The sequence below is a fragment of the Desmodus rotundus genome, chromosome 1 (genome assembly GCF_022682495.2).
Source record: "Desmodus rotundus isolate HL8 chromosome 1, HLdesRot8A.1, whole genome shotgun sequence".
Lineage (NCBI taxonomy): Eukaryota > Metazoa > Chordata > Mammalia > Chiroptera > Phyllostomidae > Desmodus > Desmodus rotundus.
The window spans coordinates 4,108,470-4,134,503 of record NC_071387.1 but is presented as its reverse complement, the minus strand read 5'-3'; the positions used below and the strand labels follow the sequence as shown (position 1 = coordinate 4,134,503).

Here is a 26,034-nt window from a genome sequence, read left to right as displayed (position 1 = left end):
ACACAGCCCAGATGGATGGAGAGGATGGGACAGGGAGACAAGGGAACTCAGCTTGGGCCATGATGGACAGCAGGAGGGCCCTGCTGGCCCCTGAGGAGCCCAAAGCCAGCTGGGCCTCCCGAGCTTCGGCCCCACCACGTCTTCCTGTTGAGCGGGTGGCCCTGTTTGCGTTGGCTGGGGCCAGTGCCGGGGTAGGGGGGCTGGGGGGGGCGGGTCAAGTCTTCCTTCCTGCTCCCTGGGGGTTCTCGCTGGAATGCAGGGCCCCAGGCAGGTCCGGGGGTCAAGGCTGCGATCCTGGTTAGCTTCCACCCACAGAAGCAGCCCTGCCTTGACCCCTGGGCCCCGCCGCCAGCCCTGGCCACCTCACCCCTCCTGGGCTTCCCAGGACTGACCCAGGAGTGGTAGGAGGGGGAAGTCCCAAAACCCAGGAAGGGTACCGACAGCCTCCGATAGCCCCTTACCCACCTCCCACTTGGCTGCTGCCAGCTGCCCTTCGGCAGGGCTGTGAACAAGCCACCGCGGTCTCTCCTCCCTCCGGGTCTTTGCCTCTGTGGTTGCTTTGACCTGTAGAGTCTCTCTCCCTGCCTTCTCCTGCCTACCCCGCATCTCATTCATCAACAAAACGGGGGAGTGCCTGCTGTGGGCCTGTGCCTGCGCCAAGGCCTGGTGACGCAGCTCTTGGCTGTGCTGTCTGCCTCACTCGGCTTAGAGGTGCCCTCCTCCAGGAAGCCCCCAACCTCCAGGATTGGGCAGCAGGCCTGCCTGGGCATTCTCCTGGCCCCTCACCCATCCCCTCGCCTGTCCCCATCCCCGTCCCCGTCCGGACTGTACTGCACTGTGATTCCGGTGTGTGTGCGTCGGTGTGTCGGCCATACTCTGAGGGAATGCCTGTTTTCATGGCTGGACCCGGCGCCCAGCACAGGCCCCCCATGCCGTGGGGCCCCATAAATGTTGGTCTGGCCAGTGAGTGGCGTCGCAGCTAACATCCAGTTGTGTGCAGGCCCCCTGCCTGGGGCTGTTCTAAGTGCTTGCAGGTATTCACTCATTAAACCCTGTTGTTGTTAATGTGCTCTGTGCGAGTGGGGAAACTGAGTCACTACATTCACGTCACTTACCCAGTCAATGGTGGGGCATAGGTATTGTGGCCAAGGCCACAGAGCCAGTCAGGAGTGGAACTGGGTTACAAACCCCAGCATTTCAGTCATGTCTCAGTTCAGACTGGACCTCAGAATCCTTCTTAACACAAAACCCTAGGCAGTAATCAATCCTACAAAACCTGTTCACTCTCTCCAGTTAGACAATAGGACTGGACAGACTTGGTCCATGTTTGGAGTTCAGACCCGTGGCCCAAAGACGAGACAACTGTGATGGCCCAGCCCTGCTCCGGCTCGGCTCTTATGGTGGCTGGCATCACGGTCTTGGGGACTCCCCCGCAATGCACCGGAATTGCCAGGAGCTGGGGTGGGAGAGGAAGAGAGAGCTGAGGGCCGGGAGCGGCTCTCACCGCCCGGTCCTAAAGCCTGCAGCGGGCAGGGCAGCCTCACCCTTGCACTCCGGCTCAGCTTCCCACCCTGCCCCCTCCAGCCCCACCCCCGGTCCGCTGCTCCCCAGATGGCTCCAATTAAAGGGCTTTGTTTTGTTTCCCTTTTCCCAAAATAAGCTTCTCATTCCGTTCTGTTCCGAGCTCACTCTGCTCCGAGGTGCCGGATGTGGGCCGGCCCATTTCACGGCTGCCCTGCTGTCGTTCTGAGGGGCTGTACGTCCCAGCTGGTTAGAGAGGATGTGGCCCAGGCTCAAGGTGCTGGCCCGGTGGCAGTCTCCCTGGGCAGCTCCTTCTCTCTGAGCCCTGAATGGAGGGGACCTGATTCCAGGCAGCGACTTTGGGGCCAGACAGGTCTGCAGTCCAGTGGCCTCAGCTGTCTTCTGCATGACACTGGGCAAGTCCCTCGTTAGCAAAACGAGCCCAGTGATGGGACTGTTTGGTGATGTCTCAAGAAACAGTGAGTGTAAAGCACTGAGCAAGGTGCCTGGCACATAGTAGGTGCTCAGTAAATGCTGGCTGTTGGGTAAGTACTACGTGGGGGTCAGGCCTTGCAGACACACTGACTGTTTCAGCCGTGTTTTGGGCCTGCCTCTCAATGCGCTCACAGGATCATAAACTCCTGGAAAGTACCCATCATGCTTCGTCTTTCCTCGCTCATTCAGCAGGCATTTAGTGAGCACCTACTGTGTGCCAGGTGCTATGCTCAGTGGGAGGGATTCACAGCCCTTGTCCCAAGGGGGTCAGAGTCAGTAGCAGACATGGGCAGGTGTTTACATAACAGGGTGAGGAACCCGGGGGCGCTGGGGGGCCCAGTGAGGCACCCAGACTCACGGCTTCAAGGATGAGGAGCCATCAGCCCAGGAAAGTGGGAGAAGGACGTTCCGCTCGGGGCTGAAGCTGGGGCATGTGGTTTGCCCACTAAACCAGTGGGATGAGCAGGGACGTGTGGGAGCCAGCCAGGTAAGGAGTAGAGGGAACAGCATTCCAGGCAGAGGGAACAGCATGCCGGTCAGCTGGGCGGTAAGATGCGTGTGCTACCAAGCAGTGTAGCTGCAGTTTATAGCTGGGGATGGTGTTTTGGTCCAGCTTTCCTGCTGAGGCTCACCTGTCCCCACACCACCCTGAAGCCACTGGGGCTCACGAGGGTCCAGGTTGAAACTGCAAATTTAATTCTTGTTCCTGTGTAGAAGACCAGGCTGGGGGGCTTCCTTCCCCAGCCTTTAAGTCGCCTTAGACAGAAACCTTTTCATCACAAAGCGAGGATTTGGTTGCTTTCCTGGCTCTTCTAATTAACTCTTGTAACAAAAAGTTCCTGCCGAGTCTCTCTGTGAAGTTCCAGTACCTTCTCTCACCTCCTGGCTCAGCAAGGAAGAGGAAAAGCAGCGCCCCCGCAGTCCTTGTTTGCATGCAATCCCTGTGACCGTCTTTTTCCCATTGCGCTTCTCGCTGCCAGCTACCTTTCAAGTGGTTCCACGCTCCCCTCCAGACACTGAGCGAAGTATCTGGCTGTTCGGTATTTACCCAGGAGTCTGGCGGACCGGGACCCGCCTCCGCAGCACCCTTCTGTGAGCACATATCTGGGCTAAGTCCCTGCCTGGTCCCCAGGCTTGAAGCCTGCTGGGAACAGAAGCAGCCACCGGGCTGTCCCTGACACTGACTTGTCAGCCACCCAGGCTTTCTTTTGAGGGACTTGGGGTGACAGTGCCAGGCCGGGCTGCTTCAGGACTTTGCAAAACATCTTCAAAGAGAACATGGCAAGGCGGCGGTTGCTTAAAAAAAAAATTTTTTTAATGTGTTTTCTCCAGTTTTTAAATTGAAACAAGCTTCATGAGAGAAAACTGCGAAAACGCAGAACAATACAACAGGGAAGGAGGCGCTCCGCCCTGAGGACAGCCACGTGGTTTTGTGTTTTGCCCATTCTTTAGAGATCTTTTTTTCTTTAGACATTTTTAAATGTAATTCGATGATTCTGAATGGTGGATCCCGTTTTTTTCATCCGACATTCCGACTTAGCTCTTCCCCATATTACAGACCAGCGTTTAGCCACGGCAGCGGCTTCGCCTGTCCCAGGGCCTGTACCCTGCCGTATATGCATAGTAGGTATTCCGTAGGCATAAATAACGCCCCTGTCTCATTACAACATCTTTTATTATAAAATCGTAAGCATGGCATTCTGTAACATGACAATGTCACACTCCAGCACACCGTGGGACATTTCAGGTGACATGTTGGAATGAAAACGATACATTGTTGCACCCGTGTCACAACCCTCCCGACCACACTTGAGTGGGCCTTACCTCTGCAGGACCCCGCATGTATTCGAACTCTTTTCATGGAGGGAAAACACGCATACCCTGAAATTTGCCATCTTAACCATTTTAGGGCACAGTTCAGGGCCACTCAGCACATTCACACGGTGGTGTCAGCGTCACCACCATCAGCTCCCAGCCTCGCCCCAGGCCCTGGCTACCGACCGGCACTCTGCAGCCTGTCTCTGTGGGTTCAACTCCTGTAGGGACCTCAGGTGTGTGGGGTCTTGCAGCATCCGACTTGCAGCGACTGGCTAATTACACTTGGCCTGATGTCCTCTGGGCTCACTCATATCGGAGCGGGCGTCAGAATTTCCTTGCGTTTGACGGCTGAACATGAACAGGCCGGGGTGCGGCTGGGCCCCGTCTTGTGTGTCCGTCACCTGTGGACGGACACTTGGGTTCTGTGCCCTTTGGTCATGTGAACAGTGCTGCTATGGACGGACGGACGGACGGACGGACGGACGGACGTGTGCAGTTAGGTCTTCGGGACCCCGCCCTCAGCTCTCCTGGGCGTGGCCCCCGAAGTGGAGCTGCTGAACCATGTGCTCATTCCAGTTTAAATGTTTTGAGAAACTACCGAAGTTTTTCTTTGCAAAGGCACCGTTTTACATTTCCACCAACAGTTCACTGGGTTCCAATTTTTCCGCATGCTCACCAACACGTTATTACCATTAAAAAAAAATTATAACCATCCTAATGGATATGAAATCCAATTTATAAAAATATATATAACAGCTTTATGGAGATATAATTAATTCACCGTGTAATTCACTCAAAGTGCTCAATTCAGTGGTTCTTAGTATATTTGTAGGGTTGTATACCCATCACCACAGTCCATTTGAGAACATTTCATCACCCTGGCTGGTGTGGCTCAGTGGATTGAGCACGGGCCTACAGACCAAAAGGTTGCCGGTTCGAGGCCCGGTCAGGACGCATGCCTGGATTGCGGGCCAGGTCCCCATTTGGGAGGTGTTTGAGAGGCAACTGATTGATGTTTCTCTCCCTCTTTCTCTGCCCCCTCTCACTAAAAATAAATAAATAAAATCTTAAAAAACAAGAACATCTCGTCACCCCCAAAAGAAGCCCTGTGCCCATTAGCAGTCACTGCCCAGGCTCCCCCGACTCCCGTTACTTGACAACTAATCTACTTTCTGTCTCGATGGATGCGCCTATTCAGGACATTTAATATGGGGTCATGTGTAAAATGTAGTCTTTTATGATTAGCTTCTTTCATTTACCATGATGTTTTCAAGGCTCATCCGTGTGGTAGCATGTTACCAGTGCAGACGGCCCCCGACTTTCGATGCATTGACTTACAATTGTCTACTTTACGAGGGTGTAATAGTGATACACGTTTAGTAGAAACCCCACTTTGAATTTGGAATTTTGCTCTTGTCCCCGGGCTAGTGATATGCGGTAGGACACCCTCGCGAGGCTGGGCAGGACAGGACAGCGCGGGTGGACAGCTGATACTCCGTGGTGGCTGTGTTGCCGGCGGGTTTGGAGTTTGTGTTTTGTGGTTCAGCACAGCACCCTGTCTACCAAATGCCCGGCTGTGTCTGCTGCTTCTGGTGGGAAGACAGGAAGACAATGACTCTTGAGATGAAACTCAAGGTCACGGTCGAGCTGAAGGCTAATGTAAGAGCTCTGGGCGTGTTCAGATCGGTTGGGCAGAGCTGTTGTGGTAGGTAGGTTAGGGGTAGTAAATGCGTTTTTGACTTAAAATATTTACAGCTTACCATGAGTTTATCTGGACGTAACTTTGTTATAATCGAGGAGCATCTGTACCTCATCTTTTTTATTGCCAAACACTAGTCCACTGTATGAGACTCGGGGGGAGGAACGTCCAAGGCAACAAGGAGCATCAGTGGCCCAGAGAAGCGGAAGTCCATTACAATGGACTGAGGGTTAAGCTAGGAGATGAGGCCATGGGGTTGGCAGATAAATTTGAGTCAGAAGTGAAGTTAGATGGATGTGTGAGGAATAGAGGGGTCCAGAGAGGATTATGTTAGGATTGGGGGGCTTGGAACAGAGCTGTTTCCAGACACCAGTAGTCTGAAGTCACTGAGGGAATGAGGCCAAAGTCACAGGTGGAAGGGTCGGCTTTGGTGGGGTGTAGTGAAAGAAATAACTTTCTAATGGTAGAGTTTTCTTCAGGATGTGGCAGCATTGCGTGGCTGGAGATGCTTGTGCAAAGAGAGGTGGCTCCCTGTTGGGGTGCTACAGGGCAGATTTCCATACAGGGAGGCCAACTGGCCCAAGTCAGGGATGGCAAATACCCGGAAGGCGTGTCCACATTGTCCTCTGCATTGCCTCTGACAGGCATCACTAATTGATGGCGGCACTCCCAGCACAGCGCTCCAGACAGCCTCTAACGATCTAAGATAGTTTGTGCAGCACAGCCAGCCTGCTGTCCCTGGACCCAGTTTCTGACTGTCCCTTCCCGTCTGTAAAGTGGGTCTGTGTCCTCCCACTGCAGGGAAAGCTTACGAGATCACCTATGTGCGGCTGAAGTTCCACACCAGCCGCCCCGAGAGCTTCGCCATCTACAGGCGCAGCCGCGCGGGCGGCCCATGGGAGCCCTACCAGTACTACAGCGCCTCCTGCCAGAAGACCTACGGCCGGCCCGAGGGCCAGTACCTGCGCCCCGGCCAGGACGAGCGTGTGGCTTTCTGCACCTCCGAGTTCAGCGACATCTCCCCCCTGAGCGGGGGTAACGTGGCCTTCTCCACCCTGGAGGGCCGGCCCAGCGCCTACAACTTCGAGGAGAGCCCCCTGCTGCAGGTCAGTGGGGCAGGGCTCAGGGGATGGAGGGGTGGCGGGACTGGGCTGCGGGTAGGATCCCAGGTCCAGGGACCACAGGAAAGTCTAAAGTGGCAGGATGCAGGCGGACCTATGGGATCCCGCGGTTTTCAGATTTTACACAACAGAAGTTTTTGTCATGTCTAAGCCTTTTGTGGACACCTGATAATCAACTAAGTAGAAGGGGGACAACTCAGGCAGGCAGATGAATTCCTTTCCTGGCCTCCCGTATCAGCCCTGTGGTTCCTGAGAGCCATGGGACAACTGTCCCCTCACCAGACTCCTTCCGTATAGAGGTGGGGAAACTGAGGGGCTCACATGTCGGGAGGGCCCAGGCCAGACCCCGGTGTCCTGACTCCTGGCCGATGCTCCTTCCAGAACCCCCGGCCGAGGGCCTCGCTTCTTCCCTCTGTGACCCATAGCACTGCCTGCCCCGTTTATCTCCACGGGCTTTTCCGAGGATAATGTGGAAAATGCAAGCAGAACATGAGTTTTGGAATCAGAGTCCCGGGTTCCACGCTGACGACAGCGCGCTGTCTTGCAGAACTTTCCGGAAGGAGATAGAAATGCTCATGTTGGTGGCCGCTGGCCCTAGGTGTCTGTTGGAGCACTTAAAATGTGACGAGCACGACTGCATTTAAAATGTTTCATTTTAACGAATTTTCATTTCACTAGCCACATGCAGCCCGTGGCCGCCACATCGGGCAGTCAGCTATCACGTGGCCGGTGCAGTGCTAGGCGTTAAGAGGCGCTTACTCACGCTTTGAAGCTAAAAGTCACGATAGCTCACTGTCCTTGTCCTCAAAGGTGAGAGCGCAGCAGGTCTGTGGCTGTGTCCGTTTACACAGGTCCCCTGGCCAGCCGGCCTGGCTCTGCTCAGCTATGGGGCTGCCTGGAGTCGGCCCCCAGGCACGTCCACCTCCCTGTGCGTTCATGACCTTTGACTCCGGACACAGTGGCCTGGTCGGTTGATGTTTCTGGGTATTAACGGCCCTCTTGTCCACTCCCCTGTGTACAGAGATAGGCCTGTGCCCAGAAAAACTGCCACATCTCCTTCCCTGGACAGGTCGCATTTCCTCTGCCTGTCTGGGACAGCGAGGGCGTGAGGGCCAGAATCCTGTTTGTTCCCAGAGGGGATACCGAGGCCCTGAGAGAAGTGGTGTCCTGCACGGGCTGCCCCACAAGAAAAGACGGGGAGTCAGCCGGTTCGGGGTCCCAGACCACCCTCAGTTTCCAGGATTTGCTTGGGGGACTCACAGAACTCAGAGAAGCCGGAGTTCTCAGGGTGGCGGTTTATTACGGTGAAAGGAACAGACTGAGACCAGCGCAGGGTCCTGGGGCGGCACTGATGTCCCCCAGCAACCGCGCGTGACAACCACCACGCACGGACTGCTGCCACCCGGGGAAGCTCGCTGTGCTTGGGCATCCAGGGGCTTCACGGGCTTCACTGCACAGACCCGGCCCACTGCTTGCGTGATTGGCCTTTGTCACCAGCTGGTCCCATGTGGCCCAAGGTCCCCATAAATCACATGTTAGCATAGACTACCTGGGTGGCCCAAGACCCCAGGTGAACAAAGACACTCTTATCAAGCAGAACATCAATTGCGATGGCATAGAGGTGACCTCAGGAGCGGGGGGCAAAGGCCAGACCTCTCTTTGGGCAAGGCTCACCCTTCATGGCTCAAAATCACAGCTCCGGACGCCCAGGCCCTGCTTGTCCCATTGAGAATGCTCACGTGTGATCGTCTTGATTCTGTCTGAGCCTCCTCCCCGGGGCTTCAGGCCTGCAGATTAGACAATGTCAGCCGAGGTCGCTTGAGGATGAGCTGAACATCCGAGGTCTGCTCCACCTGCGTCTGTGCCCACGCCTCCCTGGGCAGAGGCATAAGCTGGGGACCTTGGCAGCGGGTTCCCTGATGTGTGGTCTTGCATGTCCTGGACATTGTCCCTAACAGAAAAGCAACCTCAGAAACCCCCACCCCAACTCCCTCTGCTTCCAGGCAGAAACCAAGGTCAGAGAAGGACAGAGAAATTCAGCCCTTCTCTCCTGTCCCCCCTGGATACACCCTGGTGGCACTTTCTCTGAGGATGAGGAGCATTTTGGAGTGGGAGCTCACAAAAGATGTGTCCTAGCGGCTGCTGGGTCCTGGGTCCCATCAGCCCAGGGCAGAATCGGGTGACAGAGCTGAGCAGCCCTGAGCGGCTCTGTCCTGGGGGCTGGCTGAGCCGAAGCCCCGCCCCCAGCTCCTCCTCCGTACCGCAGTCTGGCCCACTTATAGTTTTAGCCGAGGTGATTAAAAGTTGCAAAGCCTGTTGCCTGTGTACATCGGGTCTCCAGTTTGCCCCAAAATGGCCTTTAAGGCCTCAGGGAGGGAGGCCCCACACAAGTTGGGCTAAAGGAGCAAATCCCCCTGCTGTCTCCCAGCTCCCGTCCCAGTGTCTCGGGGAGATTTGGACACTGTTCCTATTGCCGTTCCTAGACTGGTAGGACAGGTCATAGGCCCCGAAGCAGATGCAGGAACCCAGAGAAGGTCACGCGGGCTGGAGACTGTGGGCAGGTCGGTGCCCTCCGGGCCCCCTGGTATGCTGAGGGCGCTGGGGTAGGTGCAGGAAGTCAGGCCACCCAGTGATTAAAGCTGGGACCTGAACCCCAGCTCTGCTGTGTGCCAGCTGTGCAGCTTGGAGCAGAACACTCAGCCTCTGAGCCTGTCTCTTCACCTGTGGAACGGGGGTAGTGACGTCACCAGAGGGGACCCGGCCCAGAGTGAGTCTGCCTTGACTTCGTGCAGGAAAGATTTCACAGCAGGAGTCTGGGTGATTTTGAGATACATTTTTTAAACTTGGGGACAGTGGAACAAGGAAGGGCTTAGGACAGAAGAAGCAACAGGAGAGAGCCCAGGCGGGGCTGCTTGGGCTCTTCGGAAATGTTTTGGGAAGGAAGTGAGCCGCAGTGGGGCTGCTGTGAGCTCCCTGGGAAGTGAAGGTCACAGTGACAGAGGTGTGCCAAGGCGGGGCAGCTTTTAACTCCCTGGAGAGTCAGAGAAAAGGGTCCTTGGAGACAGGTTCAGGGGTTAGCCCGGGACGAGCTGCCGCTGCCCAGTGCTCCCCTGGTTGCAAGTCTCATGGGGACCCTTAGTGTTTAGGAGGAAGTAAAAGGTTCGTGCCCGGGAAGGGGCAGGGCTCTAGAGCTGGCCCACGCCCGGAGTTGGTCTCCAGGGTTTTCCCTCACTTCTGCAGCCGAGAATCTCAGGGGAGGGTTCCATCAGCTTTCCAGCTGTGTTTGCAACTTGCTGGCGCGCCAAAGCGAGCGTAGAAGGGGGGCTGGGGTTATTCTGCAGTGGGCTCCACAGTTTTGCTTTTATCTTGGGTCTGTCTGACTCTAATTGGAATTTTGTTGTTAGTTCCCCTGACTTTATCCGTCCTTGGGTTTGTTTGGCTGAGACAAATGGCCCTCACTGGGTCTCTCTGTCCTCTATGTCCCTGACCAGGGAGATTTAAGCTGTGTGTTCTCTGGTCCGGGGGGGAAAGGTACGAACCATTCGCTCTCAAGTGTCCTTGGTTAGGGGAGATAGGGTTTGCGATTCCCCAGCTGGATGTAAGTTGTTCAGACTCTGGTCTTGTTTAATTTTCTTGCCTGAGTTTCCCCATTCCACTTGCCTGGGAACTTTCCTGGCTTCTTACCATCCTTCTCAGCAACAGAACCTACTGGTAAGGTTGCCGTGAGTGCCCGAGCCACAGCCACACAGAGTCAGCCGCGGGGCCTTCCAAAAACCTCTTCGGGTTCTGTAGGTGGCACTTGTTCTGGTGAAAGAAAAGACGCTGAGAGCCTTCAGCGGCTCAGGCACCGGCAACAACAGCGTCCCCCGGGCGCTTGTTAGAAGGCAGAGCCTCGGGCCACCCCAGACCCGTGGGTCAGAAGCACATTTTAACCAGGTTGCTGACTGGAGTGATGGGGACCGACAAACTCAGCTGAGGTCCCCACGGCAGTTTTCTGGTGCTGGACCACTCCTCTCAGGCTCAGGCTGATGCATCCTGGGGCAGAGGCTCTGGGTGCCAGGCAGTGGGCTCACGGGTCGCTGAGCCCAGGGAGCAGCGGGGGCCCGCTGGGCTGAGTCCTGCTGGGGCGAGAAGACAGACTTTACCAGGAGTTCGTGTTCTGTGCTGACGGGCCAGATTGCTAAGCTGGGAGCTCCTGGGCTGAATTAAAGTGCTAATTAAAATCCAGCCAGAGCCACCTGATTGTAGCAAACAGCAGGCAGATGAAAATGTCAGCCTTCACGCGGTTGCTCCCACCTCCCCACCAACTCTTCCAGGGGAAACTGCTCATTCAGTGATCAGCAATGCTTACTGTGCCTGCTGCGTGCGGGGGTGCAGCCAGGAAAGGGGCCCCAAGTTCCTGCTGTTGTAGGGTGCTGCATGTTCTGGGGGGACAGACGTCACCTGGGACAGGTGGCTTGTCTGGGGGAGCCTGATCTTTAGCATGTGAGACGCCCACAGACCTAGGGCCCGCCCCAGGCCAGGCCCAGCTGAGTGGGGGAGAACGGCGCTGGGACAGGCCCTCCCCCAGTTGGCCTCTAGAATGGGGGAGAAGTCAGGTGACCTGCACAACAGGGTCACTACTCACCTAGCAGGTGCCAGGCCCCCACACCTCACTGCTGATACCGGCCATCCTCCAAACACCCTCGTGGGCTCGGGACTGCTCCTTGTCCCATGTCACAGGTGAGGCACGGATGCTCCAGGACAGTGGGCAGCTTCCCCAAAGTTGCACAGCCAGTGAGTGGCCCGGGCCCCGGGCTGGGTGACCCCTGGCATGCAGGCTTCTGATTTCTGCAGCGTGCTTGGAATTTGTCTGAGCTTGGCCTGCCCCTCCATCCCTGGAGACCCCCAAGGCGGCCAGCTGAGCCTCCCAGCAGAGCAGGATGGGAGCAAATATTCAGGGACCTGCTGATGGCCGCCCTTCCCCTTCCCTGTCCGCCACCCCCCAGGAGTGGGTCACCAGCACCGAGCTCCTCATCTCCCTGGACCGGCTCAACACGTTTGGGGACGACATCTTCAAGGACCCGAAGGTGCTGCAGTCCTACTACTACGCCGTGTCTGACTTCTCTGTGGGCGGCAGGTAGGTGGAAGGCAGTGCGGGTGGGACCAGGGTCCCAAAGGTGGTGGCCATGTGGTGGTGGGGGTCACCCTACGTGGGTAGAGGGCAAAGATGCCACTTCTGGTGTCCCAGCGGGGAGAGAGGGAGCAGGATCCTGGCCCCCTGGGGCCAGCACTCAAGGACTGCCTGGCTGCTTTCCGCCTCCCCTCCCAACTCCCGCTGCTTCTCCCGCATCAGCTGTTCCCACTACCGTTGGCTGGACACACTGGACCTTCGCTCCTGCTGTCCCCTCTGCCTGGAAGTCCCTTCCCTCCTCCCTCCCTTCCTTTTCACGCCCTGAGTGGCGTCTCCACGGTGCACAGCAACGCTCCGCACCCCCGTCTAGTGCAGCTTGCCCAAATCGCAGCCGGACTGACGTCCCCGGTGCTGTGCACGTAAAGCTGGTTGGTGGCGACCACGAGCAGTCCCAGGACTCGAAGCCTTCAAAGGTTTCCTTTTTAAAAAACTCAGCATTCCTGATTTTATAAGCGATGAAGCCCATCAACCCCACTCCCCCCAGGTCTCCTGGTAAACTGGGGGGTAGTGGGGCTTCATAGGGACCCAAACATTTTTTCCTGAGGCTTTGAGGCATCTCAGCACAGGAAGAACAGCTCAGGCTGCTCCTAGGCCCCAGGCCAACAACGTGGAAGGTCACCACGCTCCGGCCCCCTTTCTCACGTGGACGTTAGGCTGTGCAGCTTCCTGTGCCAGAGCCAAGGCTGTGGTCCTGGCCACCGTCATCTCTGGCATCTGTCACCACGCTGTGGTTTGTCCGTTTAGGCATCTCCCCTCCCCGAGAAGCAGGGGCTGTTGACATCCCAGGCCGGTCCCGCATGTGGCCACAGGTGCTGGGTGTACGAGGCGGGTGCTGGAACCAGGGGAGGCTCAGGTGACGTCTTCAACGTGCATGCTCATCAGGTTCCTTCTTGGAAAGTCGAGCGGAAGGCAGATGTGTTCCTGCCCCCGTCTCCTGGGGGTGGCAGACAGTAATCACATCTGTAAACGTGACCGCTGCCCCAGAATGACAGGGACGGGATGCCAGGGCAGGGCGTGTGCCGGTCAGGGAGACTGCTCTGCAGACAGGGACCTGCCAGGGCTGCGGGGGTGAGCGTTCTGGGCGGAGGGCCAGCGTGTGCGAGACCTGGGACTTGAGGACCTGGGAGAAGGCCCTGGGGCTGGGGTGGAGGGTGGGGAGGTGGCTGGAAGGTGGGGCCAAGGACACAGTTTGTTTATTTTTGAAATAGTTATTTATCTATTTTTTAGCGAGAGGGGACAGGAGGGAGAAAGAGGAGAGAAACATCGATGTGAGAGAGACATTGATCACTTGCTTCTCATACATGCCCCACTGACCGGGAACGGAACCCACAACCCAGGCATGTGCCCTGACTGGGAATCAAACCGGCGACCTTTTGCTTTGTGGGACAATGCCTGACCCACTGAGCCACACCGGTCAGGGCAATGCCGTTTATTTTTGTCCCACAAACAGAGGGGAGCTGTTAAAGGTTTGGCCAGGTAGTAATAGGGCTGGGGCTTTTAGAACGCACCAGTGCCCCTGACATCCACGAGGGGGAGAAGGGGAGAAACAGCTGACTTCGGGTGCAGCAGAGGGAGATTCAGTAGGGCAGGGAGAAGTGTGTGGGTCTGAAGCTATTAGGACAGGAAGTCAGTTCTGCGTGGGAATGATGGCCTGTGAGGTAGGAAGCAAGGGGCCTCCATAACTCAGGGACACCTGAGTGGCATTGGAGAGGTGGCAAATTCTGGGAAGGGACATGGGGCCCACTGCCAGTGCTCAGCACATCTGCACCTTCCAGGGAGGTCTGGGCTTGGAGTAGAGGGGAAATGGGGGTGTCCATGAGGGCCCTTCTGTTCCCCCTTCCCTGCCACCCCCACACGTGATTCAGGTCAAACCACCCGAGAGGAGGTGGCCCCCAAGGATTGCAGGTGGCAGTGAGCTCCAGCCCCTGTGGCCTGGAGAGTGTATGGGCCCCAGCTGCTGGAGCTGGACCCCCCCAGGCTGGCAGCGGGGTGGGAGCAGGTGGCTCAGATGCCTGTGTCCCACAGTAGCCCACACAAATCTCACTCCTGCCCTTGGGGTCACAGAGCTTCATGGAGGAGGGTGGCATTTGCAGCCACCTCTCGGGACACAGGTGGTCCCTAGTTCCCAGACTGCCTGGTGCCCACCCTACCTCTGCCAGAAATGCTGGAGTGTTACCTGCCTACCCTGGGTTCCCAGGCAGGCCTGGCCAGGAAGCCATGCCTGGCGCCCTTCCCAAGCCCTGTGTCCCCAAAGCAGAGAAAGCATCGTGCGTGCCGGCAGTGGTCATTGGTTCTTCAGGGCCTGCTTGGGGCAGAGCATGGGACACAGCACATGGGAAGCCACAGCGGGGCTCTGGAAGGCTGCCCAGGAACGCGGGTCTGTGCAGAGCAGGAGAGAACAGGGTTCAGATTCCAGATCTGCCACTTAGCGCCTGTCACTGAGCCTTTGTTTGCTCATCTGTGAAATGGGGATAATTACGTCCCTGCGGCCACGGCAGCAGGGCCCCAGCGAGATGTGAGTTAAAGGCTGGGTCGGGGTGGCCCAAAGGAAGGCTGGGAACTGGGAGCCAGGGCTGTCCTCAAAGTAGCTTGGTTTGGCCCCATGGGATGGAGTGGTGGGGGGTGGCCCCATGGGGTCAGTCTCAGTGGACCGTGCCCCCAGAGCACCTCTTTGTTCTGGCCCGATCCCGGCTGTCTCTTGGCCTGTGGGAGCGTGGAGGAGGTGGGACACGGGCCAGGGCTGCCCTCAAGGGCACAGACTTCCTGGGGACTCAAGATGAGTTGGGGGCTATCCTCTGTAAGGAGCAGCCTCTTTCTCATTAGACACTGTCTAGAGGACAAGGGCATGAGGCACCCCCCACCCACTGTGAGCTGGCCCACCCTCAGCCGGTGAGACAGGACTTCTTCCTGGGTGTCTCTCAGCCCCTTGGGGGCTCCTCCTGGGCAGAACTTTGTGAACTTAGTCATTCCTAACTGGTGGCCTTGGGTAACCGCTCTGTGCCTCAGTTTCTCCATCTGTGAAATGGGCTAGAGCTGGCTTGTGAAGTGCAACGGGGTCACATGTCAACTGCCGGTTCTTTACTGTTGCCCTGGGCACATAGTAGGTGCTCAGTAAAGGTCCATAACTGAGCCATAACATCAGGCACACCAGGATACAGGGCTTCCTGGCAATGAGCCCTTCCCCTGCTAGTGCCCCCGGTTCCTGGACCCCCATGCTCCGTGTCCCTTCCCAGGTGCAAGTGTCACGGACACGCCAGCGAGTGTGGCCCAGACGCGGCAGGCCAGCTGGTCTGTCGGTGCCAGCACAACACCACGGGCGTGGACTGCGAGCGCTGCCTGCCCTTCTTCCAGGACCGCCCGTGGGCACGGGGCACAGCCGAGGCTGCCAACGAGTGTCTGCGTGAGTGTCCCGCGGCTCCGGGGACCGGGGTGCAGGCTGGGAAACAAACTCCCTGAGAGTTGGCAGTGGGGGCTGCTCCAGGGGGGCTTGGTGGTGCTAGGACTCAGAGCCGCCCCCCCTGCGCTGCTGCAGGGGTGAGGGGGCGCTGGAGGGGGCCAGGCCATGGGCACTGCATCCTCGGTCTTTCCCCCTGAAACAACCCCTGCCCCCAAGCAAGTCCCTCACTATGGAGGTGTCCGAGGTCAGGGGCTGGGAAGGTCCCCAACTCTTCCTTTGTTTCAGCTGCTCCAACCGCAGTTGCTAATGAAAGCCAGGCCGCCCCAGGTCCTAGGGGGTGCTGGTCTGCCCCCGCAGCCTGTCCCACAGACCCCTGGCAGCCCTTTCATGTCTCAGCCCCCTGGGATGTGGCTTTGACCACACGCTGGAGAGGATGGGGCCGTCATACCTTCTCCAGGGATGTGCGGCTATGCACGGGGTGGGTGGGAGGACCCACCGCCTTCCTCCTGGCCTGGTGTCCCAGACTGCTCCAACTCCCCCCCCCCACCCCGTCCCCAAGCCCTGCCCCGTCTCCCCAGTCATCTGGCGCACATCAGGCTCCCCGTGTGTAGCGGACTTCGCCAGACAGCGGGTCCCAGCTGCACTGCTGCCCTGGCAGGAGCGTCTTCGTGGCAGGCTTGGCCTCAGCCTCTGTCCTCTTGGGCTTGGGCCACTGGCAGTCTGAGCTGGGGCGGGGAGGGGACGGCTTGTTCTGTGGGACAGGGTGCCGTCTGCAGGAGCTGCCAAGGGCCGCCGTGACCCTAATGGGTTCCTGCCGTCCTTGCTGGCCTGCCTCCACCAAGAAGTCCTCCCAGGCCAGGGAAGCTGAGCTGGCTGGCTTACCCACTGCCAGCCTGGGGCTACCTCCGTGGTGGGAACACAAAAGGCCAGACTGCTTCTTTTGACACGTCCTCACCCCTATGATCACATCTTTGTCCTCTCATTCACCAGCCTGGATGTGGGGAGTTCATGCCCAACCCCTCACCACTCCCGGTCTCAGCAGCCCTGAGCCCTGAATTCAGGCTTGTCCACGTCCCTCCAGCCCAGCTGTGTCCTGCTGTGCAGCCAGTGCCCCAGCGCCCCTCCTCTGGGCACTGAAGCTCCCTCGTCCTCTGCCCACAGCCCTGGGTGCTTCCTAACGTGCAAACGTGATTACATCCACCCTGCTTAACCCGCCCACAGCCCCCCTTGCTCCAAGGTGAAGTCCACTGTGCAGCCTCCCCAATCAAGCTGTGCCAACCTCTTGACTTCATAGCTGCCCCTGTACCCCTCCCTGTCCTGTCACACTGCACAACATCCCCACCTGCTTCCCTGCCTATCACAGGGCATGCCATCCCCTGCACACACTGGGCACATCTCCCTTCCCCAGCCACCCGCAGCTCATCCTCTGTTCTCCCCTCCTGCCTGGGACTCTGCCCTCCCTCCCCTCCCCTCCCCTCCCCTCCTTCACTGGCCAGCTCCTTCCTGCTCACCCCTCAAATGCCTCTGTAGCTGTGACTTCCTCCAGGAAGCCTCGTCCCATCCCCCCAGGACTGTGTAGGGTCCCTCCTTTTGGCTCCAGGAGCCCTCCACCTGCAGGATGTCCACAGGCTTGCTGCATCTGGCCCCCATCCAGCAGTGGGCAGCAGGCAGGCCGGAGCTGGGATCACTCTGTTCCCTGGTTCCCCTGCCCCGCCCCTGCCCCGGGCTCACCACAGGAGTCCAGACAGAGCCCAGTACACAGAGGGTTCTTTTTAGTGAATTAATGAGCAAATGAAGGGTGACTTGTATTTTCCATGCTGAGTTACCTCATGACCACTGGGGACCAGATTCACACAATTATGGCTTAGAGGACCCAAAGAGGTGCTGGGGTGAGCCTCACTGCCACTCTAGAAGGTAGCCTGTGATTCATGACCAGGTCACTGTACATCCGAGATTGTCTGGGACAGTCTTGTGTTTTGGTATATTTATTAGGGGTGCTTCCACTGCTCGTAAGAGTGTCCTGTTTTGGAAGATCAATTGATTGGTCTCCGTGTCCTTGATCAAACTGGGCCTGAACTCCATATTTGACCTTCCTCAAGCTGCCTGCTTATTCAGCACAGAGGCTAATTAGCACGGACTGCACCCCTACCACGTGCCACAGCCACTGACCCAGCCCCGCCCCCTGCCCACAGCTTGCAACTGCAGCGGCCACTCGGAGCAGTGTGTGTTCGACCGGGAGCTCTTCCGAAGCACGGGCCACGGTGGGCTCTGCCTGCACTGCCGCGATCACACGGCCGGGCCGCGCTGCCAGCACTGCCAGGAGAACTTCTATCGCTGGAACCCATCGACACCCTGCCAGCCCTGTGACTGCCACCCGGCAGGTGAGAGGGCCCGGCTGCCCCGGCCCCTAGCCTCGCCGCATCGCGGCCCCTGCTGCCCTGTGCCCTTCTTCCCCCAGGCTCCCTGAACCTCCAATGCGATGACTCGGGCACCTGCACCTGCAAGGCCACTGTGACCGGCTGGAAGTGTGACCGCTGCCTGCCGGGGTTCCACTCGCTCAGCGAGGGAGGCTGCAGGTGAGGACGGCAGTGCAGTGGGTGCCGGTGGCCCAGCAGGGGCTCACGGCGGGGGATTTGGACTGGACGGACGGCTGCATGGATGGGTGGGTGAATCAGTGAGAGGGTGGGTCGAGGGGTGGATGAATAAATGGACAGGTGGGTGGAAGGACGCACAGATGTATGAGCGAGTGGATACAGGAATTGCTGGATGGACGGATGAGTGGGTGGGTGGGTAGATGGATCGCTCTTCCCGTGAGCGGACCGGTCACTTCCTTGGCAAGGTGGGAACAATAAAGCCAAAGGGGGGCGGTGCAGGCTCTTGGGTCAGTCTGCCTCCTGGTCCTCTCAGCAATGGGGAGGGATCGAGAGATTCCTTCCGAGGAGGATGGGCTAGTCCTATCCTGGAGTTGCACACTGAACACTTCCCCCTTGTCCTGTCTCCGGCAGACCCTGCACCTGCCATCCCGCTGGCAGCCTGGGCACCTGTGACCCCCGCAGCGGGCACTGCCCCTGCAAAGAGAACGTGGAAGGCAGCCTGTGCGACAGGTCAGTGAGCCAGTCTGGTAATAAGCCTGCTGGCAGTGCCCTCAGGGCACGTGGTGCTGGGAGGGGCCGGGAAAGGGGCCTCCCAGACTTTGCAACCCCAGCACCTGACACCGGCCTGGAGCATCATGGATCCGCCACCAGGAAGTTGTCTGAAGGGTTCGTTACCCTGTTTACGCTTTGACCCACCAGCACAGATAGTTCACAAGCCTTGGAAATTCATCTTTTCTTCTAGTTCAGAATCCTGAAAAGAAGTAGCTGGAAAGGATAGGAGAGATTAGCTAATGCAGGGACAGCAAATATGTGGTACTCGTTCCACAACCCTCCCATCGCCCACCAGGGCAGACATCACTAGTGGAACACCACCAAAACCCTCCCACCTCACACCCAGGGCAGACATCACTAGTGGAACGCCACCACAACCCTCCCACCTCATACCCAGGGCAGGCGTCGCTAATGGGCACAGCAGTCTTTATCCTGAGGCCGGTGGTAAGCTCAGAATCCTTCTCTATGGCCAGCTCTGCGAAGCTCCTACTAAGCTGAGATTTGAGCCTACTTGCAGTCCTATCATGGTACAGATGGCACATTGAAAGCTCAGCAAGGCAGAAGAGCTTTCCAAAGTCGTGCTCCTTCCTGTTTGGGGCCTCTGAGCTCTGGCAGTGGGGCTGGCCGATAAACATGGGCTCCCTCCTGAGGTGCACACTGTGTCCCCTTTCCGGCTTTGTCTCTGACCTTGGAAGCCCTTTGCAGCCAGCGCAGGGTCTGCCTGGGACCCTGATTCTCTGGCCCTGGGCCCTGTATCTGAAGTACCTGACACATTGTGGACCTTCTGCTCTCGGCGGTCTGTGCTGGGCCTGGACCGGCCCAGGACGAAGCCGGTGCCGAAGCTGTGTGGCTGGCTAGCCTCAGGCGCCCCACACCTGGTCCATACGTGCTCTCTGGGCCCTGGGGTGGGAACTGGACTCCCTGCTTCATCTTCCTTCTGGAGACCCCTCAAATGAGGGGGCAGAGGAGTTGGAGAACCGGGTCCCACCCCAGTGAAATGGGGGCGCCCTATACCTCACACTTGAGCAGGCCCTCCCTCTGGGCCTCAGTCTGCCCACCTGTGAAATGGGGGGGGCATGGGTTCCTGGGAGCCTGCGAGGCATGGAGTCACGAGCAGCTTCTTATGAATCAGATTCCTCTATGGGGGGGTGGGGTGGTGCCCAGTGGGGCCCCGGAGCTGCAGACCAGGAATCTCCGGGGTTCCCGAGGGAAAAGGCAGGACAAACCAGAGCGTCCTGTAGGGCCAGAAAACAAGGAAGTGCCTAAAAACAAAAACAGGAAGAAAAAAACCAACCAAAAAACCCTCAAACAAACAAAACCCAACTCAGGTTGGGGGGCCAGCCTGAAAGAGCATCCAGAGCTGGAACAACTTGAACAACAAAATAAATAACAATAATAGTGGATTATAACCCCCAAAATAAAATAAATATCCATGAGTCCACACCGAAATAAATAGAGGAGTGCATAAATAAATACACGGGACACAGGGACAAATCTTCCATGCAGAACACTTCCAAGTTATGAGTGGAGAAGGAGTGTGGGAAGTATAAAATCACCGTCAGAATTCCAGAGGAGTGGAGCTGCAGGCAGGCGCTGCTGAAGTTAGTGGGCGGAGCCTTGAGGAGAAGGAGGAGATTTCCGCTGCCCCCAAATATCTCCCTCAAAATACATCTCCATCACTGGGGTGGTTTCAGCAATGCCCACAATTTTGTATTCACCACCCCCCTCCGGGAGGTGGCGCTGAATCCCACTTGACTTGCTTGCAGGCTGGATTTAGTGACTCGCTTCTAAGGACTGGAGTATGACAGATGTGCAGCGGAGCGAGCTGGCAGGCAGCACCTTAACCAAGAGGTCAAGGTTAACATGAATAGTGACGTCACATGGGGGTCGTTTGCTCTGAGGTGGTGGGGCGAGAAGGCCACTTCACCTCTGTTTCTTCCCCAAGCCCATCGCCCCAGCCTAGTCATGGGAAAACATCAGGTAAACCCACAGTGAGGGGCATTCGACAAAGTATACCAGGCCAGCACTCTTCCCCGGTGTCAAGGTCGTGAAAGACCAGGAAAGACTGAGAAGCCCTGCGGATCAGGGGAGATTAAGGACGGGACCAAACGTAACGCTGTGTCCTGGCTGGAATGCTGGAGCAAAAAAGACATTCGTGGGGTGGGGTAAGGGGGGAATCTTAACCAAGTCCGGCGTGGAGTAAGTAAGTGAACTGACGGTGCAAACTTCTCAGCTGTGACCAGTGTCCCGTGGTGACGCCAGGTGTTAGCACCAGGGGACGCCGAGTGCAGAGGCTGTGCGACTCTGTGTACTAGCTTTGCAAGTCTCCGGTAAACCTGGGGGAAATTCTTTTTACGTTTTGCCAGTGATTCTGGACTTGGGGTCCACTGGACCTAGCAGATTCATGTGGCCCTGTGGGCGTGTCCTGCTCCCATTTCAGATGCCGCCCGGGGACCTTCAACCTGCAGCCTCACAACCCGGCCGGCTGCAGCAGCTGCTTCTGCTATGGCCACTCCAAGGTGTGTACGGCCGCTGCCGGGTTCCGGGTGCACGGCATCCTCTCCGACTTCCGCCAGGGTAAGGAGAGCCCCCGCAGCCACCCCCAAGGGGTCTCTCCCAGCCCAGGTGGGGTGGCCATCCTGCTCTGGGCGATCCTACAGGGCTGGGTTGGGGGAGGAAAAGAGAGGCAACCGCCCAAGCCCAGACACCTGCCATGGGCCCACAGGGCCAGCCTGGCAGCACAGGCTGGGTATAGGGTTAGCCTTTGGATCCTGTGGGGGGATTTCCAATCACTCAAGGTCAAGATTGTCCTCCCTTTGTGAATCCTGGTGCCGAGGATTTAGGCTCCATCTCCCGGCCTCCATTTATTGAGCACCTGCTGTATGCGGGGCACTGTGCTCTTTGTGTTCAGGGGGCCTCAGGCAGTCCCTGACCCAGTAGGTGCTCTCCCGTTTTGTAGACAAGGCGCCTGAGGCCCAGAAGAGGTCTGCCACGTAACTTAGTTGTTGGCAACAGGGTTCAACTCAATGTCTGAGTTTGCCCTTAACCGCTCTGAAGGTTTTCTCTCTGAGTCCCGGTCCAGGGTCCAGGGTCCAGGTGCCCAGGTCCCCAACTCCAGGTGGCACAGGTGCATCTTTGGAGTAGGAAAGTGGTGTAGATCTGAATTCTGCATTAAATCCCAGCCTGCGTGGGCCTCTGCCGTGCCCCACAACCCCTTGTTCCCCCACAACATCTTCCCCCAGGGCAGAGACAAGTGTCAGCCAGGGGTAGAAACTCAGACCCTGGCTCCCGGGCGCCCAGACGTGGGGGCAGTGCGCCCTCTGCTGGACGCCGCGCAGAAGGCAGGACAGAGAGAGGCTTAGAGTGGAGACCAGGTTGTGGTCCACCTGGCGCAGGAGTCCAGGGTGTTAGCGTCAAACGGGACTCCGTTTATGGATGGAGAGAGCATCAGCGTTGTCTGTCCTCGCTTTGAGAGAGGCCCTGGGCTCACCTCATTATCTCGCAATCTCCCTGGGGCAGGAGTTCTCCCACTGTTTTGGGATGCAAGAGCTTCCATCGGTGTGGGTTGCTCACGTGGCTACGTGCTGTGTTAGGAATTAGAACAGACTTATAATAAAAAATAGCATCCACCTGTGAGAAGGAACTTTCTAAAAGACAAAAAATCTGCGAGAAGTGTGCTTCTCATCCTAGTTTGGCGCATCTCCTTCAGGTCCGACTTGATAGAGGTCGGCTGGTTCTTACCATGGCTTCCGCCGTCTTGTCTGCTGGGATATCACACGTCTTGTAGCTCCTGGCTAGTCCCACCTTGCTTGTGTCAAAGAGAGAGAATGAAAAATACAAATAACATCTTTGCATTAGTAAGAAGACAGTTTGACCTCGTAGGCCCCCCTCAAAGAGTCTCAGGGATCCCCCCCCCCAGGGTATTCAGACAAACTTTGAGAATTGCTACCAGGACCATAAGTATTTCATTGCCTCCAATCTGCAGGGGAGGCACCGGCTTCAGAGAGGTTAAGTACTTTGCCTGGGGTCACACAGCCAGGGAGCAGCAGACCCTAGTCTGGCATCAAAGAGTCCTGGACGTCCCCTTTCTGACCTCTGTCCCTTCATCTCTCCTTCTTTGCCCCTGGAGTGCCCCAGGTGTTGGGCCTCCAGCCCATCCCCCTGCCCCAGTGTGGTCACTTGCTCTGTGCTGGACTCTGCCATCACCAGAGCGGGTGTGGCCTGAACTGAGACTGGGCACCAGAAGGCTGGGGCTCCCATCCTGGCTTGACCACTGTCCAACCAGGTAGCCTCCCTGGGTGCAGTGGGGCTAATGACATGTCCTTCGAAGGCTGGGGGTGGTGAGCTCACCGGAGAGGAAGTTCTCTGAAGTCCAATGTTGTTAGAAACAGCCCTGATGTCCCAATGTCCCATGTTGGGGCCCTTGGGCTATGTCTTGGTGTTGAGCTCAAAACCCAATGAGGGTCCCAGAGGCCTGCCCCAGCCTCAGACAGAACCAGGTCTCCTAGCTGTTGAGCTTCTCCTGGGGCTACCTCCCACCTGAGACCCCTGCCCTGGCTCTGAGTTGGGCATGGGAGATGGGCGACTCTGGGCACCAGCCGTCTCTCATCCCCGTGTGCCTCTCTCCAGCACTGTCTCTCCCTTCCCTGGGCCCAATTGTTTCAGGCCTCTGGACACCACCCTTGGGTACCAGGGAAAGGTGTAAAGTTGGAGGGGGCAGAGGCCACCGTCGGGGGTCTCCCAGGGACCTGTGCATGTGTGTGTTTGCTGTGCAGGAGCAGGTGGCTGGCGGGCCAGCAGCATGGGGGACCCAGAGCATCCTGCACGGTGGAGCCCCAGGGGGCTCCCCCTGGACCCAGATGGTGAGGCAGAGCTCACAGCACCAGGTACCTCCAGCCCCAGGCAGAACCGACCACCCCCTGCATGCTTCCTCTAATAAATGGCCATCCCTCCCCACCCCCCCCACTCCCTCCCCCACCCCCACCCCCGCTCCCTTGGCCGAAAACAACACCCAGTTATCCCTCGAGGTTTGGAGGTCGGAGTCTGAAATGGGCATCAGGGCACAGCTGCGCTCCCCAGAGGCTCTGGGGGAGAACCTGGTCCCCAGCCTTTCCCCACTTCTGGAGGCCACTTCTTCCCTTGGCCCCTGACCCCCGCCTCTGGCTTCAGAGCCGTTCGGCTTTCTCGTTTTCCATCACTCTGACACCAGCCCCCTGCCTCCCTCTTCCACCTTTTAAGGACCCTTGTGGCCACGTGGGGCCCAGCTGGATAATCCATATTCACCTCTTTACTTTAAGGTCCCGGTTTCTACCTGCAACCTTAATGGCCCCTGCCACGTGACACAGCATAGTCCCAAGTGCCAGGGATGAGGACATGGGACACCCTTGGGGGTCATTTTTCCACTGACCACATGCCCTGTGGTGTCCTGGGGACCCCTGCTTCCTGGTCACAGCGCTGTCACCCAGGGCTCGTTCAGGCCACGGTCGTATCCCAGATAACCCCTGTGTACTTCCCATCAGCCCCTCACTCTGCCAGGCACTGCACCCCATGCCCAGGACTGTGGGATTCCTGCAGAAGCAAGTTCCAGATTATTCTGAACCACAACCCCATTGATTAGGGCCACTTTGGTCTTCCAGAGACTAGGAGTCCTAGGGCCAGAAGTCTGGAGTCCATTCTTAGCTCTTCTGTGGCCAGATTCGGGGTCCACTGGCTCCCCGACTCAGTCCTGGCCATTCTCTCCCTCCCCGAGAGGATCAGAGATGGCGGACGGATGTCAGAGGGGCTGTGTGGACGCAGCCCACAAGGGCCCTGCTGCTAGGGAGCAAAGGATGTGGGTCCTCGGGCCGCCTCGTGGGGCAGGTGCTCCGAGCACAGCGGCCCGTGAGCAGGAAACACGCTCCATTCCCTGGCTCCCTTGTCGTCACACTTAAGGAAAAGGAGTTAGCCACTCAGGAAGGGTTTCCGGCTGTCCGCTGGGCCTAGGCCCGCGCCGTGGGCAAGGCGAGTGGACGGACTCGCTGCTTCTATTTGCACAATCTCACAGCCACTCTACCTACAGTCCTCACGAGTCCCAAGGGACAGAGAGGAAGAGGAACCCCCGGCCCCTGTCCTTCTGCACCATGATTTCCAGCCTCAGTTCATCCAGAGAAGTAGCCGAGGAGGAGAGGTAGCAGCCAGGCCCTGGCATTTCTCAGGACGCCACTGCCTCCTGCCTGCTGGAAGCCAGTTCTGACTCTGGAAGAGAGCAAGGCCACTGGGGGCCCTCAGCCGCCCTCAGCCAGTCCCTCAGTGGCTGGCTGCCCTCATCCTCGAGTTGAGTCTCCCTGGGCTCTGACACGTGTGGGTCCACCTTGGCTCTGCCTGTGAGCGGGCAGCCGGGTGCCTCCGCCCCGGGGGCTGTGTCTCCTCTGCTCCCACACAGACTCCAGTGCCCTGTCGGACTGCACCTACAAGAGCCAAGTTCAGAGCTAGAAGCATGAAGAGTGTCCAGGCGGTGACCGCAGGGCGGGGGGGGGGCCACCCCGAGCACCAGCTGTGCCGAGAGCCCTGGGCTTCCCACTTGCTGTCTTTTTCTCCTGTTTGGATGTTTCACTGCCAAGAAAATCAACATCGACATTTAAAATCGGGCTAATTAAGTGCAGACTGTCACAGCCTTCTTCTCTCGTCTTCAGAGAAGTTCCTGGGTGACCAGCGGTTCAGCTACGGGCAGCCCCTCACACTGACCTTCTGGGTCCCCCCCGGGGGCTCCCCGCTCCCCGTGGAGCTGAGGCTGGAAGGGGCGGGCCTGGCCCTGACTCTGCCCCACTCCAGCCTGTCAGGCCCCCCGGACACCGGGCAGCCCGGGGAGGTACAGCTCGAGTTCTGGTGAGTGTCCTGCTCTGTCCTGAGAGGTGGGGCCGGGTGGTCCCGGCCTGCTGGGATTGCCCTATGGTCTGCCCTGCCTCCACCTCGGGTTCTGGTCTGACCCCCACCCCCTACCAGGCTGCAGGAGACCTCCGAGGATGTGGACCCCCCGCTCCCGCCTTTCCACTTCCAGCGGCTGCTGGCCAATCTGACCACTCTGCGCATCCAGACCAGCCCAAGCTCCTCCGGTCAGTGGTGATGAGGGTGCCCCCCGAAGTGGCTGGGCCCAGGCTCCTCTGTTGTGTTCTTATGGCAGATGGTTATTGTCCCCATTGTACCCTGAAGAAACCTGAGGTCAGGACACTTGCCCAAGGCCACATAACCAGTGGGGCAGCGGGGGGGTGCTGAGGACAGAGGCAGGGGCGGGACACGTGGCAGCCTGAGGATGGGCAGCTCTAAGGTCAGACATGTGGTCAGTGAGGCAGCCCCCGCCTCTGCCATCACATGGTGGCAGAGTCGCCATTGCGAGGAGCCCATTGCTGTGACAGAAACGCCCCCAGATTTGCTTCTAGGGGCTGATTGGCTCCTTCGGAGAACCTCTGGCTTAGATGGCCAACCTTCCCTGCGGCCTCTTTAAGTCCAAGGCTTGGGGAGTGCAACCCAGCCTGTCCCGGCTCCTTCTCTTGGCGGCTGTGGTTGAATTGCCTTCATCCCCACTGCCCCCCAAAGCCTCCCTGCTCCCCAGGTCACTCCGAGGCCCTCTAGCTGAGGCTGCTGGCAGGAATGCCATTCTCGCCCTTTCCAGCGGCTTCCAGCACTTC

General features: G+C 58.1%; 1 protein-coding gene across 1 annotated transcript in view; it reads left to right on the top strand.

Moving 5' to 3' along the window:
- Positions 1 to 26,034, top strand: part of LAMC3 (laminin subunit gamma 3) — a 54,315-nt gene that overhangs the window by 4,150 nt on the left and 24,131 nt on the right. Inside the window, exons 2-11 of the mRNA XM_053919639.2 lie at positions 6,335 to 6,639; positions 11,643 to 11,773; positions 15,061 to 15,227; positions 17,417 to 17,605; positions 17,683 to 17,800; positions 18,230 to 18,328; positions 20,811 to 20,947; positions 23,146 to 23,256; positions 25,042 to 25,234; positions 25,352 to 25,461. Coding sequence (XP_053775614.1) covers positions 6,335 to 6,639; positions 11,643 to 11,773; positions 15,061 to 15,227; positions 17,417 to 17,605; positions 17,683 to 17,800; positions 18,230 to 18,328; positions 20,811 to 20,947; positions 23,146 to 23,256; positions 25,042 to 25,234; positions 25,352 to 25,461 — 1,560 coding nt within the window. The remainder of the gene's footprint in view (positions 1 to 6,334; positions 6,640 to 11,642; positions 11,774 to 15,060; positions 15,228 to 17,416; positions 17,606 to 17,682; positions 17,801 to 18,229; positions 18,329 to 20,810; positions 20,948 to 23,145; positions 23,257 to 25,041; positions 25,235 to 25,351; positions 25,462 to 26,034) is intronic.